Here is a 16,506-nt window from a genome sequence, read left to right as displayed (position 1 = left end):
GCCTCATTAACGCCACCCTGTAGGGCCACCGGTTGGCCTCATTAACACCACCCTGTAGGGCCACCGGTTGGCCTCATTAACACCACCCTGTAGGCCACCGGTTGGCCTCATTAACACCACCCTGTAGGGCCACCGTTGGCCTCATTAACACCACCCTGTGGGCCACCGGTTGGCCTCATTAACCCACCCTGTAGGGCCCACCGTTGGCCTCATTAACACCACCCTGTAGGGCCACCGGTTGGCCTCATTAACACCACCCTGTAGGGCCACCGGTTGGCCTCATTAACACCACCCTGTAGGGCCACCGGGCTGGCCTCATTAACACCACCCTGTAGGGCCACCGGCTTGGCCTCATTAACACCACCCTGTAGGGCCACCGGCTGGCCTCATTAACACCACCCTGTAGGGCCACCACGGCTGGCCTCATTAACACCACCCTGTAGGGCCACCGGTGGCCTCATTAACACCACCCTGTAGGCCACCGTTGGCCTCATTAACACCACCCCTGTAGGGCCACCGTTGGCCTCATTAACACCACACCACCCTTAGGCCACACCGGTTGACCATTAACACCACCCTGTAGGGCCACCGGTTGACCTCATTAACACCACCCTGTAGGGCCACCGGCTGGCCTCATTAACACCACCCTGTAGGCCACCGGCACCTCAACCACCCCTGTAGGGCCACCGCTGGCCTCATTAACACCACCCTGTAGGGCCACCGGCTGCCTCATTAACACCACCCTGTAGGGCCACCGCTGGCCTCATTAACACACCCTGTAGGGCCACCGGCTGGCCTCATTAACACCACCCTGTAGGGCACCGGCTGGCCTCATTAACACCACCCTGTAGGCCACCGGCTGGCCTCATTAACACCACCCTGTAGGGCCACCGGTTGACCTCATTAACACCACCCTGTAGGGCCACCGGTTGGCCTCATTAACACACACACCACCCTTAGGCCACCGGCTGGCCTCATTAACCACCCTGTAGGGCCACCGTTGCCTCATTAACACCACCCAGTAGGGCCACTGGTTGACCTCATTAACACACCCTGTAGGGCCACCGGTTGGCCTCATTAACGCCACCCTGTAGGGCCACCGGCTGGCCTCATTAACACCACCTGTAGGGCCACCGTTGGCCTCATTAACACCACCCTGTAGGGCCACCGGTTGGCCTCATTAACACCACCCTGTAGGGCCACCGGTGGCCTCATTAACACCACCCTGTAGGGCCACCGGCTGGCCTCATTAACACACCCTGTAGGGCCACCGGCTGGCCTCATTAACAACCACCCTGTAGGGCCACCGGCTGGCCTCATTAACACCACCCTGTAGGGCCACCGGCTGGCCTCATTAACACCACCCTGTAGGGCCACCGGCTGGCCTCATTAACACCACCCTGTAGGGCCACCGGCTGGCCTCATTAACACCACCCTGTAGGGCCACCGGTTGGCCTCATTAACACCACCCTGTAGGGCCACCGGCTGGCCTCATTAACACCACCTGTAGGGCCACCGGTTGGCCTCATTAACACCACCCTGTAGGGCCACCGGCTGGCCTCATTAACACCACCCTGTAGGGCCACCGGCTGGCCTCATTAACACCACCCTGTAGGGCCACCGGCTGGCCTCATTAACACCACCCTGTAGGGCCACCGGCTGGCCTCATTAACACCACCCTGTAGGGCCACCGGTTGACCTCATTAACACCACCCTGTAGGGCCACCGGTTGACCTCATTAACACCACCCTGTAGGGCCACCGGCTGGCCTCATTAACACCACCCTGTAGGGCCACCGGTTGGCCTCATTAACACCACCCTGTAGGGCCACCGGTTGACCTCATTAACACCACCCTGTAGGGCCACCGCTGGCCTCATTAACCCGCCCCCCACCGCCCTTAGGGCCACCGGCTGGCCTCATTAACACCACCCTGTAGGCCACCGTTGGACTCATTAACACCACCCTGTAGGGCCACCGGCTGACCTCATTAACACCCCCCTGTAGGGCCACCGGCTGGCCTCATTAACACCACCCTGTAGGGCCACCAGCTGGGCCTCATTAACACCACCCTGTAGGGCCACCGGCTGGCCTCATTAACACCACCCTGTAGGGCCACCGGCTGGCCTCATTAACACCACCCTGTAGGGCCACCGGCTGGCCTCATTAACACCACCCTGTAGGGCCACCGGCTGGCCTCTTTAACACCACCCTGTAGGGCCACCGGCTGGCCTCATTAACCACCACCTGTAGGGCCACCGGCTGGCCTCATTAACACCACCCTGTAGGGCCACCGGTTGGCCTCATTAACACCACCCTGTAGGGCCACCGGTTGTCCTCATTAACACCACCCTGTAGGGCCACCGGTTGACCTCATTAACACCACCCTGTAGGGCCACCGGTTGGCCTCATTAACACCACCCTGTAGGGCCACCGGTTGACCTCATTAACACCACCCTGTAGGGCCACCGGTTGGCCTCATTAACACCACCCTGTAGGGCAACCGGTTGACCTCATTAACACCACCCTGTAGGGCCACCGGTTGGCCTCATTAACACCAACCTGTAGGGCCACCGGCTGGCCTCATTAACACCACCCTGTAGGGCCACCGGTTGGCCTCATTAACACCAACCTGTAGGGCCACCGGCTGGCCTCATTAACACCACCCTGTAGGGCCACCGGCTGGCCTCATTAACACCACCCTGTAGGGCCACCGGCTGGCCTCATTAACACCACCCTGTAGGGCCACCGGTTGGCCTCATTAACACCACCCTGTAGGGCCACCGGCTGGCCTCATTAACACCAACCTGTAGGGCCACCGGTTGGCCTCATTAACACCACCCTGTAGGGCCACCGGCTGGCCTCATTAACACCACCCTGTAGGGCCACCGGTTGGCCTCATTAACACCACCCTGTAGGGCCACCGGCTGGTCTCATTAACACCACCCTGTAGGGCCACCGGCTGGCCTCATTAACACCACCCTGTAGGGCCACCGGCTGGCCTCATTAACACCACCCTGTAGGGCCACCGGCTGGCCTCATTAATACCACCCTGTAGGGCCACCGGTTGACCTCATTAACACCACCCTGTAGGGCCACCGGTTGACCTCATTAACACCACCCTGTAGGGCCACCGGCTGGCCTCATTAACACCACCCTGTAGGGCCACGGCTGGCCTCATTAACACCACCCTGTAGGGCCACCGGTTGGCCTCATTAACACCACCCTGTAGGGCCACCGGTTGGCCTCATTAACACCACCCTGTAGGGCCACCGGTTGACCTCATTAACACCACCCTGTAGGGCCACCGGTTGGCCTCATTAACACCACCCTGTAGGGCCACCGGTTGACCTCATTAACACCACCCTGTAGGGCCACCGGTTGGCCTCATTAACACCAACCTGTAGGGCCACCGGCTGGCCTCATTAACACCACCCTGTAGGGCCACCGGTTGGCCTCATTAACACCAACCTGTAGGGCCACCGGCTGGCCTCATTAACACCACCCTGTAGGGCCACCGGCTGGCCTCATTAACACCACCCTGTAGGGCCACCGGCTGCCTCATTAACACCACCCTGTAGGGCCACCGGTTGGCCTCATTAACACCACCCTGTAGGGCCACCGGCTGGCCTCATTAACACCAACCTGTAGGGCCACCGGTTGGCCTCATTAACACCACCCTGTAGGGCCACCGGCTGGCCTCATTAACACCCACCCTGTAGGGCCACCGGTTGGCCTCATTAACACCACCCTGTAGTGCCACCGGTTGGTCTCATAACACCACCCTGTAGGGCCCACCGGCTGGCCCTCATTAACACCACCCTGTAGGCCACCGGCTGGCCTCATTAACACCACCCGGTAGGGCCACCGGCTGGCCTCATTAACACCACCCTGTAGGGCCACCGGTTGACCATCATTAACACCACCCTGTAGGGCCACGGTTGACCTCATTAACACCACCCTGTAGGGGCCACCGGCTGGCCTCATTAACACCACCCTGTAGGGCCACCGCTGGCCTCATTAACACCACCCTGTAGGGCCACCGGTTGGCCTCATTAACACCACCCTGTAGGGCCACCGGTTTGACCTCATTAACACCACCCCTTGTAGGGCCCACCGGCTGGCCTCATTAACACCACCCTGTAGGGGCCACCGGCTGGCCTCATTAACACCACCCTGTAGGGCACTGGCTGGCCTCATTAACACCACCCTGGTAGGGCCCCCGGTTGGCCTCATTAACACCACCCTGTGTGGCCACCACAGTGTTCAGTAAGCTGTGGAGAGGGGATTCGACAGAGACAGGGTTACTGACCCGCCTGTTTCTCTGTGTGGCCACCACAGTGTTCAGTAAGCTGTGGAGAGGGGATTCGACAGAGACCGGTTGTGTGTAGAGCCACAGACCAACACCATCGGCCAGTGTGAGGGAGACCAAGCCTGAAACCCGTCCTCATCTGTACAACTGAGCCCGTGTCAGGTAGAGTACATACACACACACATGCATTTCTCTACACACACACACACACACAGAACAACACACACACACACACACACACACACACACCACACCTGCACACACACACAACACACGCACACACACACACCACACACACACACCCACACACACACAACACACACACACACACACACACACACACACACACACACCCAACACAACACACACAAAGATAGAAGTCAATGATGGTGTAATAACTGTTTCTCCTGCTATCCCTATAAGTGCTTCAGGAGACACTGCTGTAGCACTTATTGTGTGTGTGGGTGTGTGTGTGTGTGGGTGTGTGTGTGTGTGTGTGTGTGTGTGTGTGTGTGTGTGTGTGTTGTGTGTGTGTGTGTGTGTGTGTGTGTGGCGCGTGTGTGCAGGTGCGTGCGCGCGTTTAACTTAAACCATAAACTATACTTGACCAGAAGTCCCAACGAGAATAGTAAACGAACAAACATAACTGGGGACATTTTGTTTTCCCCCACGAGGTCAAATGCTATTTCTAGTGGGTTTAGGGTTAGTGTTAGGATTAGAATTAGGTTTAGGGTTAAGGTTAGAATTAGTGTTAGGGTAAGAATAGGTTAGGGTTAGGAGCTAGGATTAGTTTTAGTTTTAGGGTTAAGGTTAGGTTTTTGGGTTAGGGTTAGCCTTAGGGTTAGGGGTTAAGGAAAATAGGATTTTGAATGGGACTGAATTGTATGTCCCCACCAGGTTAGCTGTGCAAGACTGTGCGTGTGTGTTAGTGCGTGTGTGTGCACGTCTGTATCTGTGTCTATACATGCATCTGAACAGTTGGGAAAGGCCAATATAAATGGACCCTTCTCCTCCATAACACCTGGGGGGAATGAGGGGGAATTCAGCTTTGTACCCAGTTCTGTTTTCTGAGGAGGGGGTGAAACACATTTAGGGTACACCTCTTTATGAAGTATTAGAAAGGAGGATGAGAGTTGTCCAAACATGTGGGTTGACTGGGTGACATTTAGGAGAGGAGAGGAACAGGAGGTTCTTAACGAGCTCTGATTACCTGGGGAGACAGGAGAGGAGAGGAGGGGGTTCTTAACGAGCTCTGATTACCTGTGGAGACAGGAGAGGAGGGGGTTTCTTAACGAGCTCTGATTACATGGGGAGACAGGAGAGGGGAGGAGGGGGTTCTTAAAGAGCTCTGATTACCTGGGGAGACAGGAGAGGAGAGGAGGGCGTTCTTAACGAGCTCTGATTACCTGGGGAGACAGGAGAGGAGGGGGTTCTTAAAGAGCTCTGATTACCTGGGGAGACAGGAGAGGAGAGGAACAGGGGTTCTTAAAGAGCTCTGATTACCTGGGGAGACAGGAGAGGAGAGGAGGGGGTTCTTAAAGACCTCTGATTACCTGGGGAGACAGGAGAGGAGAGGAGGGGGTTCTTAACGAGCTCTGATTACCTGGTGAGACAGGAGAGGAGAGGAACAGGGGTTCTTAAAGAGCTCTGATTACCTGGGGAGACAGGAGAGGGGAGGAGGGGGTTCTTAACGAGCTCTGATTACCTGGTGAGACAGGAGAGGAGAGGAGGGGGTTCTTAAAGGGCTCTGATTACCTGGGGAGACAGGAGAGGAGAGGAGGGGGTTCATAAAGAGCTCTGATTACCTGGGGAGACAGGAGAGGAGAGGAGGGGGTTCATAAAGAGCTCTGATTACCTGGGGAGACAGGAGAGGGGGAGGAGGGGGTTCTTAACGAGCTCTGATTACCTGGTGAGACAGGAGAGGAGAGGAACAGGGGTTCTTAAAGGGCTCTGATTACCTGGGGAGACAGGAGAGGAGAGGAGGGGGTTCTTAAAGGGCTCTGATTACCTGGGGAGTTCGGGAACCGTTGCCATAGCAAATTCCTTTTGGTGGTTTATGTAACCTTTTTTGAAGGTTCTATGAAGAACCATGCTCAAGGTTCTAAATGGAACATGGTGCTAATGTTCTATAGAGAACCATTAATAAAAGGTTCTATATAGCATCAAACAGGGTTCCACTATGGTTGCAACCCTTTTCTTAGGGTCCTTTATAGAACTTTTATGGAGAATGGTTCTATAAAGAACCTTCTTTAATCTTAAAGGTTCTTTGTAGATCCTATTGAAAACCATACAGGGTTTTATTCTGGTCAGACATGTTATATTGTTAAAATTCCATAGGTGTTATTATTGACAAGTTGAAACAAGTGAGCTTTCTCTGGAACAGCTGGGGTCCCTGAGGAGAGAATTGAGACCCACTGACTGATTTAGTCAGCTGTTCTCAACTAACACAAGGCCATAACATGAGTCTTTCACAGGACACCATCACTGACCATTGTCATATACAAAATGTAATGGAATTACACACGCCCAAAATATTCTAATGAGCTGCTTCCCCTACATTTTAATTATCACTAAAAGAGATAAGAGCCATTTTATGAACTGTAAAGAACCCTAGTTCTGAACTGTAAAGAACCCTAGTTCTGAACTGTAAAGAACCCTAGTTCTGAACTGTAAAGAACCCTAGTTCTGAACTGTAAAGAACCCTAGTTCTGAACTGTAAAGAACCATTTGAAGAGCTCAAAGGGCTATTTGAGTCATTATGGTTCCACATAGAACCATCACCTTCCCAAAAAACCCTTATGTAGGGTTGCAGTTAAGGTAACCTTCCCCAAAATGTCCAGGATGTCCAGAACTCCCAGTTGGTACATTACCAGAAGAAGTAAGGGAAAAAGCAAGAAATCTGGAATCGTCCAACCTGGATTTCTGGAAAACCTATGATTTTTGCAACCCAAAGTCCCACCATGTAATTATCTGTAAAGCTTGCCGTCTCTCATCCTCTGGTAAAAACAGGACAGTCATCCCTGCCCCCGTTCACCAAAGAAGCGATGGAGAATTCAACGACAAAGACGGAGGGTGTACATCAGATTGTTCCTGAGAATCCTGTCCACAAACTCTCCTTCAGTAAGTGAGCATGGGATGCTTCTATTGGATTTTATTGGATTCTAGTCTATTCTATTCTTCTATTGGATTCTAGTCTATTCTATTCTTCTATTGGATTCTAGTCTATTCTATTCTTCTATTGGATTCTAGTCTATTCTATTCTTCTATTGGATTCTAGTCTATTCGGTTCTTCTATTGGATTGTATTGGATTCTAGTCTATTCTATTCTTCTATTGGATTGTATTGGATTCTAGTCTATTCTATTCTTCTATTGGATTGTATTGGATTCTAGTCTATTCTATTCTTCTATTGGATTGTATTGGATTCTAGTCTATTCTATTCTTCTATTGGATTTTATTGGATTCTAGTCTATTCTAGTATTGGATTTGATTGGATTCTAGTCTATTCTATTCTTAGCAGCTTACCGTTTGAAAGATCTGATATTAAAGAGTGTGTCTGGGAAATATGTTTGAAGTACAGTAACCCATAACCCATAACCTTTAGGCGTTACACCAAGAGATCCAAATCTGTTCTTTTGTGACCAACTTTTAATTCAGATTTTTATTTTTTTATTTCAGAGTGCGTTTACAAGTACAAAGATAACCCAGTCCCCATCCAGCCACCCTCAGTCGTTCCTTGACTAGGATCATTCCTTCTTGTTGTCGATGATTCTAGTGTTATAACTTCTAATAGTAACTGTATCCACTGGTTAAATGGGAGAGAGTGAGGTGGTCGGCCATCTTTAGAGCCAATCAGTTTTCAGCAGCAGTGTCACGGTCGTGTGTTGAATGAATGGACCAAGGCGCAGCGTGCATAGAGTTCCACATGTTTATTAGATGAAACTCACAGGGGAAAAAAACAAGAAAGCGCAAAACTAAAAGGTGACTCTAATGTAGTGCTCACAGGCAACTAGACATAGACAAGATCCCACAAAAACACAGTGGGAAAAGGCTGCATAAATATGATCCCCAATCAGAGACAACGATAGTGTCACACCCTGACCTTAGTATTCTTTGTTTTCCTTGTTATTCTGGTTAGGTCAGGGGGTGACATGGGTGATGTATGTGTTTAGCCTTGTCTAGGGGGTTTTGTATGTTTATGGGGCTGTTTCCTTTCTAGGTATATTGTATGTCTATGGTTGCCTAGATTGGTTCTCAATTAGAGGCAGCTGTCTATCGTTGTCTCTGATTGGGAACCATATTTAGGCAGCCATATTCTGTGGGTACTTTGTGGGTGATTGTTTCAGTGTCTGTGTCTGTTTCACCACACGGTACTGTTTTGGTTATTCATGTTGCGTTTATTGTTTTGTAGTGTTTCGGTTTATTCATTACAAACAACTATGGACACTTACCACGCTGCATTTTGGTCCGAAACCTCTTCGTCGAATCAGCCGTGACAGATAGACAGCTGCCTCTGATTGGGAACCATACCAGGTCAACATAGAAATGTAAAAACTAGACTACCCACCCTAGTCACACCCTGACCTAACCAAAATAGAGAATATAAAGGATCTCTAAGGTCAGGGTGTGACAAGCAGTGTTTTCCTTCCAGCAGTAGTCTTCTCTGATTGACTGAGAGATTCAAGGGGCTTTCATCGTTAAGTAACATAATTAAAGGGAAGCATTGAATATTTCAATTCATGACCTTCAGGGGGGAAAAAGGCATTTATCTGCAGGGCACACCCACATCAAATGAAAATGTGCCTACCTGATTTAGGGGACACAGTGAACAGTTGTGAGTTGGGGCCAATTTCAGCGTAAAACGTTTCTTTGGTGTTAAATACAGTAAATGAACAAACTTCAAATGTATAAATTGGTGGTTTGGATTACAGAATGCCAAGGTCATATTTTTTAATCTGAGCTCTTTAATCAGAGCTCTTTAAGAACCCCCTCCTCTCCCCCCCCCCTCCTCTCCTGTCTCCCCAGTTAAAGGGTTGTTCAGATTCAAGTAGATCTGTAGACCATACTTTTTTTAATGGCTAGCTCAGAATATGAGCTTTCCAAAAGTTGTTTATATATTATATATCTCCTCTGGAGCCCAGATAACTTATTTGATAAATCCCATCATTGGAGGTTTCAGTAGCTGGGTTTACCAAAGGACTCCATAGGCCAGCATAGCTGACTTAAGTTGTAAATATAGAAACATGTTTCCTTGGAATGTTCTTAAACCATTAATGTCCATGACATTAGTAAGGATACGGATTCCACATTTGTACCATTGAGGGGATGCTAGAGGCTGTCCTCCAGATCACAAGGCATTATTGTGAAATATTGGAATATGGGCATGTTGTTTTGAATCCCAGTTACGTTGTTCTTCAAATGGAAACAGTGTGAGCAATAATAGCATTAAAGCATAGTTTACATTGTGTAAGGGATGTATCAGTGGAGACCACCTCTACCAGGCCAATAGGAGACACCATATTACATTGTGTAAGGGATGTATCAGTGGAGACCACCTCTACCAGGCCAATAGGAGACCACCATATTACATTGTGTAAGGGATGTATCAGTGGAGACCACCTCTACCAGGCCAATAGGAGACACCATATTACATTGTGTAAGGGATGTATCAGTGGAGACCACCTCTACCAGGCCAATAGGAGGCACCATATTACATTGTGTAAGGGATGTATCAGTGGAGACCACCTCTACCAGGCCAATAGGAGACACCATAGTTTACATTGTGTAAGGGCTGTATCAGTGGAGACCACCTCTACCAGGCCAATAGGAGACACCATATTACATTGTGTAAGGGATGTATCAGTGGAGACCACCTCTAGCAGGCCAATAGGAGACACCATATTACATTGTGTAAGGGATGTATCAGTGGAGACCACCTCTTCCAGGCCAATAGGAGACACCATATTACATTGTGTAAGGGCTGTATCAGTGAAGACCACCTCTACCAGGCCAATAGGAGACACCATATTACATTGTGTAAGGGATGTATCAGTGGAGACCACCTCTACCAGGCCAATAGGAGACACCATATTACATTATGTAAGGGATGTATCAGTGGAGACCACCTCTTCCAGGCCAATAGGAGACCACCATATTACATTGTGTAAGGGCTGTATCAGTGGAGACCACCTCTTCCAGGCCAATAGGAGACACCATATTACATTGTGTAAGGGATGTATCAGTGAAGACCACCTCTTCCAGGCCAATAGGAGACACCATATTACATTGTGTAAGGGATGTATCAGTGAAGACCACCTCTTCCAGGCCAATAGGAGACACCATATTACATTGTGTAAGGGATGTATCAGTGAAGACCACCTCTTCCAGGCCAATAGGAGACACCATATTACATTGTGTAAGGGATGTATCAGTGGAGACCACCTCTACCAGGCCACCCCTTACTTCCCACGGTTATGTCCGTGTGGATCCATTTGGGTAAGTAAGTCTCGAGACCGGATGACAACATTTTGGAAAACAGTTTAATATCTGTGTTTATCAAAGATAGAAGGCCAGTTTTATTGCTTCTTTAATTAGCACTACAGTTTCCAGCTGTGCTAACATAATTGCGAAAGGGTTTTGGTCAATGATCAATTAGCGTTTTAAAATTTAAAAAACTTGGATTAGCTAACACAACATACCATTTTAGCACAGAAGTGATTGTTGCTGATAATGGGCCTCTGTACGCCTATGTAGGTATTCCATTAAACATCAGCTGTTTCCCAGCTACATGACCTTTAAAAGGTCATTTACAACGTAAACAATGTCCACACTGTATTTCTGATCAATTTGATGTTATTTTAATGGACAAAAAAATCTGAATTTCTTTTAAAAAAACAAGGACATTTCTAATTTCTAGTGACCCCAAACTTTTGAACAGTAGTGTGTGTATTATTAATGATGTACTTGTTATCTTTAGTGTTAATAGGCCATAGATGTGAAACAAATAAACAGTGAAACCCAGCCGTTGGTCGTTCTCCATCCAGGTCATAGTGTCGCTCCTCTGTTACATTGGCCACTGTCTCCAAACTTTCCACTTCAGTAGAGTATATATCAATTTTTTTTTTAGAAACGAGCAGTGCAAGAGATTCATTTATCGGTTTTAATTGCAAGTCGAAGGCAGACGTAATTTCCTCACTAACAATCTCTTCGATAGTATTGGCCAACTCTTTCTGTTGTCAGGTGTTTTAATCAACATCTTTATTTTGCATTCAAGCCTCAGTTTTGGATGTATTCATTTGTGTGCACACAGTGTGCGGGTCGCCATCTCTTCCATCTCTTTCTGTAGACCATACTTTTTTTAATGGCTAGCTCAGAATATGAGCTTTCCAAAAGTTGTTTATATGCTCTTCCAGCATTGTTATTTTGACTCCTACACACCTGGAACAGACACTATTCAGCAGTAAGGACCTTAAAACAGAGCAGACGGCATCTTATCATTCATGGGTGTTGAGAAGCACCATGTTCCCACAGGTGAATTATGAATGGACAGAATAGGCCAGCTACTGGAGAGAAATACACCTGCTATTGTTCTTTTTTAATTCAGTGACCAGCCCACACCTTAATGTGATGTTAAATGTAATACACATTTATTTGAAAATAAGTCAGTTCATTCTTAGTTATTTTGCAAAAGAATAGCCAGGAGAAAGCCACAAGTTTTCAATGCATGCCAGCGGAGCTGGATACAGTTGAAGAGGTTGCCAGGTGTTGGGTTTCCAGGTGTTGGGTTTCCAGGTGTTGGGTTTCCAGGTGTTGGGTTGCCAGGTGTTGGGTTGCCAGGTGTTGGGTTGCCAGGTGTTGGGTTAAGGTCACTACTGTATGAGGAAAGAGCTGTATTGTGTCTGACTCTGACTCTGCTCTCGCCCCACAGATGAGCCATGTCTTGGAGACAAGTCTATATTCTGCCAGATGGAGGTCCTAGCCCGTTACTGTTCCATTCCTGGCTACAACAAGCTGTGCTGTGAGTCCTGCAACAGGAAGGAAGGCTTCACCACCCTCTTCTCTCCATCCCCAGACCTCCACAAGACTGGAGGATCCTCCGACTCAGACTCTGAGACTGGCCAGGAGACCTCTACCCAGCCCAACCCCACCCAACCATCAGACTCCCCGCTTCCCACCACCACCCAGAGCCCATCCCGAACTACTAAGACCCCTAGACGGCCTCGCTCCACTGCTCAGGGCCTGACCACCTCACCGTCGGCGAGTGCCGTCGTTCCCCAGGGTCCTTCCTTTGGGGTCAGGGATGGAGACTTGGTCCCTGGGCTCCCTTCTCTACCTCCAGGTCCCAGCCCGCCTCTCCGGCCCCGGCTCCGATCCAATGGAGACTTGGTCCCTGGGCTCCCTTCTCTACCTCCAGGTCCCAGCCCGCCTCTCCGGCTCCGATCCAATGGAGACACTGCTTTATCGCCATCTAAAGAGCACAGCAGTCCAAACAACCGCTCTTTAGGCCAATCCGCCGGCCCCGGCCCTGAACCCAGGCCTGCTGGAACTGTGGCTGGCGTTGCTGCTGCCAGGTCAAGAAGGGAGGATGTAGGATCAGACTCGGCTCACAGAACCAGAACAACCAGGACCCTGTCCCATGTGCTGACATGATCACTGACTTATCCTGGGACTTGCTGCTCAGTAATCTGGTCCACCGTGACTTCTGTCAGCTCAACGTTATTGCAACGTTGTTACAGCATTAGAGTGTTACAGCGTTACAATGTGACAATGTTACAATATGACAATGTTACAATGTGACAACTTTATTACAACATTGTTACAACATTATTACAACCATCTGATGGATTATCCTGGACTGGACTCTCACCCGATTGCTGCAAAAATAAATTAACATAAAATTTAAAAAAATTAATCCATGGCAGTGGACTTAGACCACTAATGGTTACCTCATCGAACCAGCAGAGTGATCTCTATGCATTTGCACTGCATCACTCGGCCCAACTCTGCTTCAGTTAATAAATGGAATTAATAAACAAGAAAATAAAAATGGTGCTGGAACTAAAATGACTACAAGACATGTTAAACAATGTGACGACTGCATTGCTACCATTTACTTCCTGATCTGTGTACAGTTTGTTGCAAACGTATTTTGAAAGTGCATCAGAACTACTTATTGAACTTTAATATTGTGAAGATATTGTGTGGCACGGCCAATAAAAACCTTCACTTTGAGGGGCTGTCACAAGTTGAAGTGATGATGTCACAATGTATTGATGATGTCACAATGTATTGGAGATGATGTCACAATGTATTGGTGATGATGTCGCAGTGTCTTGGTGATGATGGCACTTTCTCCCCATTGGTGCTCTTATTGTTGACGTGCTTCCCAAACAACCATTTACAAAAGATTGACCTCAGAGGTCATCTAAAGGTCAACAGGTCAAGTCTGTTTGTAAAGCCAACCCCACTGTAGCATGCACATTACCTTTGTGGAAAAACTCACACATATGCTTTAAAAGATAAAAAGAAAACCATTCTTGATATTTTTTTTGTAAGTGATATATTTTTCAAGTAATATTGTATATAGTGTACATTTCAGCAGCATATTATTATCTAAGAAACTAACAGCCAGCCAACAGAATGTAAAGTATAATGATGTCAGTCGAGAAGTAGAGGGAATGCTGTAAGTCTGCAGAGTGGTTGGTCTTGATGTCACGCTGTTTCAAGTTGTGCATTACCTCATTTCTGTCTTGCAGGTCATAACATCATTATGTATATTGTATAGTTCTTGTATATACATGAATGAAAAGCTTTAAATGTTAATATTTATTAAATTTTTAAATGGTAGGGAGAAAAAAAACTTTTGAAAGAAAAATGTAAATGTTTTTTTGCATCATCTTGGACCGAGTCGAGAGCTAATTAGCTGGTGGAAAAACTCAGTCAGATTAGGACAATACCCCGTGGTTCAAATACTTTTTCCTATGCTTTTTTTATGCAGCAGGATTCAGTTCATCCCAGACCACATCTTAAAAGGACAATCTGCAGTTGATACATTGATCTTTAGACTTCTAAATATTGATGATGTATACCCATTGATTCTTGAAGAATATAACTTATAGATGCCTCATTAGAATAGTTAAACTGTCGTACCCAATCAGAACTCTAAAATACGCTGACTGTACAAACATTAAGACTTAGTTGTGTCAACTGTAAATGTTGGTGTTCCTCAAGGTTCTGTTTTAGGACCACTATTGTTTTCACTATATACTTTACCTCTTGGGGATGTCATTCGAAAACATAATGTTAATAATGTTACAACCTGACAGACCAGCTGGGATTTACAACCCGACAGACCAGCTAGGATTTACAACCCGACAGACCAGCTGGGATTTACAACCCGACAGACCAGCTGGGATTTACAACCCGACAGGCCAGCTGGGATTTACAACCCGACAGACCAGCTGGGATTAACAACCCGACAGACCAGCTGGGATTAACAACCCGACAGACCAGCTGGGATTAACAACCCGACAGACCAGCTGGGATTAACAACCCGACAGACCAGCTGGGATTAACAACCCGACAGACCAGCTGGGATTAACAACCCGACAGACCAGCTGGGATTAACAACCCGACAGGCCAGCTGGGATTAACAACCCGACAGACCAGCTGGGATTAACAACCCGACAGACCAGCTGGGATTAACAACCCGACAGACCAGCTGGGATTAACAACCCGACAGGCCAGCTGGGATTTACAACCCGACAGACCAGCTGGGATTAACAACCTGACAGCAATATTTTTCTATCTGTGAATTATATTAGACATGCATTAATATGCACCCATCTATTATACCAACAATGCCTTAGTGTACGTCATGTAACGCCGAGTCAAATATAACCTATTTTTAAGACCTCTCATAAAGTTGGTTTTGTGGCATAAACTGGGAATTTGATATTTTTGACTGAAATTATTATTGTCTGTTTGTTTCATATCTGCAAAGTAGTTAACACGCTGTCAGTTCCACTTTAGGTCACAGGATACTTTTGAGTGCTAAAAGTGACATGTTAAATTTTTTTGCAACGGGAAATAGTAGTAGTAAATTTAGTGGTTGTGTTTTTGTATTCTTCTGATTGGCACCTACTGGCTTATTATTCTAGAGTTTATGGGACTGCTTATCCTAACATTGTGCTGTGTGTGACTGCTGTCTCTCCATCAGCCCTATGCAGTGGTGCTTTAACATCGTGCTGTGTGTGACTGCTGTCACTCCATCAGCCCTATGCAGTGATGTAGTGGTTATTTAACATCATGCTGTGTGTGACTGCTGTCTCTCCATCAGCCCTATGCAGTGACGTCGTGGTGCCTGGAGATGTGGGTGTACTCTAATTTTGCCAAAAAGTTCCCAAACGGCCCGTCCAGCGAAGGAGTTTTCACACGTCTTTCTTATGTTTTCAGATTTTCACTCTAAAAATCACACCTTTTTTAGAATAGAAACAATACAAACATGTGATTGTCGAAGTCCACAACAATGCTTAAACCGCATCAATCTGATTGGGTGGGCCTGTCAGGGCCTTGCTCCCCAGTGGGTGGGCCTCTGTCCACCAAGGCTCATCCACGTCTATGACCCTGATGCAAACAGTGCATGATAACATCACAAATAGCCTTCTAACCAACAATTCTGACTAAACGTTTGAACATATCTAGCCACAAACAGACCTGCCCTGAGAACAGCCTTTGTTTCCAATAAGGCTGCTTGTCCTGCATCACTAGAACGATCGTTAGAACAGTCTTTGTTTCCAATAAGGCTGCTTGTCCTGCATCACTAGAACGATCATTAGAGCAGTATTTGTTTCCAATAAGGCTGCTTGTCCTGCATCACTAGAATGATCATTAGAACAGTCTTTGTTTCCAATAAGGCTGCTTGTCCTGCATCACTAGAACGATCATTAGAACAGTCTTTGTTTCCAAAAAGGCTGCTTGTCCTGCATCACTAGAACGATCATTAGAACAGTCTTTGTTTCCAATAAGGCTGCTTGTCCTGCATCACTAGAACGATCATTAGAACAGTCTTTGTTTCCAATAAGGCTGCTTGTCCTGCATCACTAGAACGATCATTAGAACAGTCTTTGTTTCCAATAAGGCTGCTTGTCCTGCATCACTAGAACGATCATTAGAACAGTCTTTGTTTCCAATAAGGC

At 47.7% G+C, this 16,506-nt stretch overlaps 1 protein-coding gene across 2 annotated transcripts; it reads left to right on the top strand.

Annotated features, from left to right (window-relative positions):
* The first annotated feature begins 6,922 nt into the window (after positions 1 to 6,922).
* On the top strand, positions 6,923 to 15,251 carry LOC116365611 (WW domain-binding protein 11-like). Of its 2 annotated transcripts, none has more exons than XM_031818131.1 (2): positions 6,923 to 7,430; positions 12,381 to 15,251. In XM_031818131.1, the coding sequence occupies exons 1-2, from the start codon at positions 7,355 to 7,357 to the stop codon at positions 12,956 to 12,958; spliced, it is 654 nt and encodes a 217-aa protein (XP_031673991.1). In that variant the 5' UTR covers positions 6,923 to 7,354; the 3' UTR covers positions 12,959 to 15,251. The 2 variants fall into 2 exon arrangements, with proteins under 2 accessions (XP_031673991.1, XP_031673990.1); XM_031818130.1 differs by having other exon boundaries at positions 7,289 to 7,430; positions 12,237 to 15,251.
* Positions 15,252 to 16,506: the final 1,255 nt, after the last annotated feature.

Source organism: Oncorhynchus kisutch, unplaced genomic scaffold (assembly GCF_002021735.2).
Source record: "Oncorhynchus kisutch isolate 150728-3 unplaced genomic scaffold, Okis_V2 scaffold1266, whole genome shotgun sequence".
Taxonomy (NCBI): Eukaryota; Metazoa; Chordata; class Actinopteri; order Salmoniformes; family Salmonidae; genus Oncorhynchus; species Oncorhynchus kisutch.
The sequence above is the reverse complement of the archived record's forward strand: the minus strand, read 5'-3'. Positions and strand labels throughout refer to the sequence as shown.

Coding starts and splice junctions, on each gene's coding strand:
- LOC116365611 (XM_031818130.1), top strand. CDS start 7,355: ATGGAGAATTCAACGACAAAGACGGAGGGTGTACATCAGATTGTTCCT. Junction 7,431..12,236: donor TGTCCACAAACTCTCCTTCA/GTAAGTGAGCAT, acceptor CTCGCCCCACAG/ATGAGCCATGTCTTGGAGAC.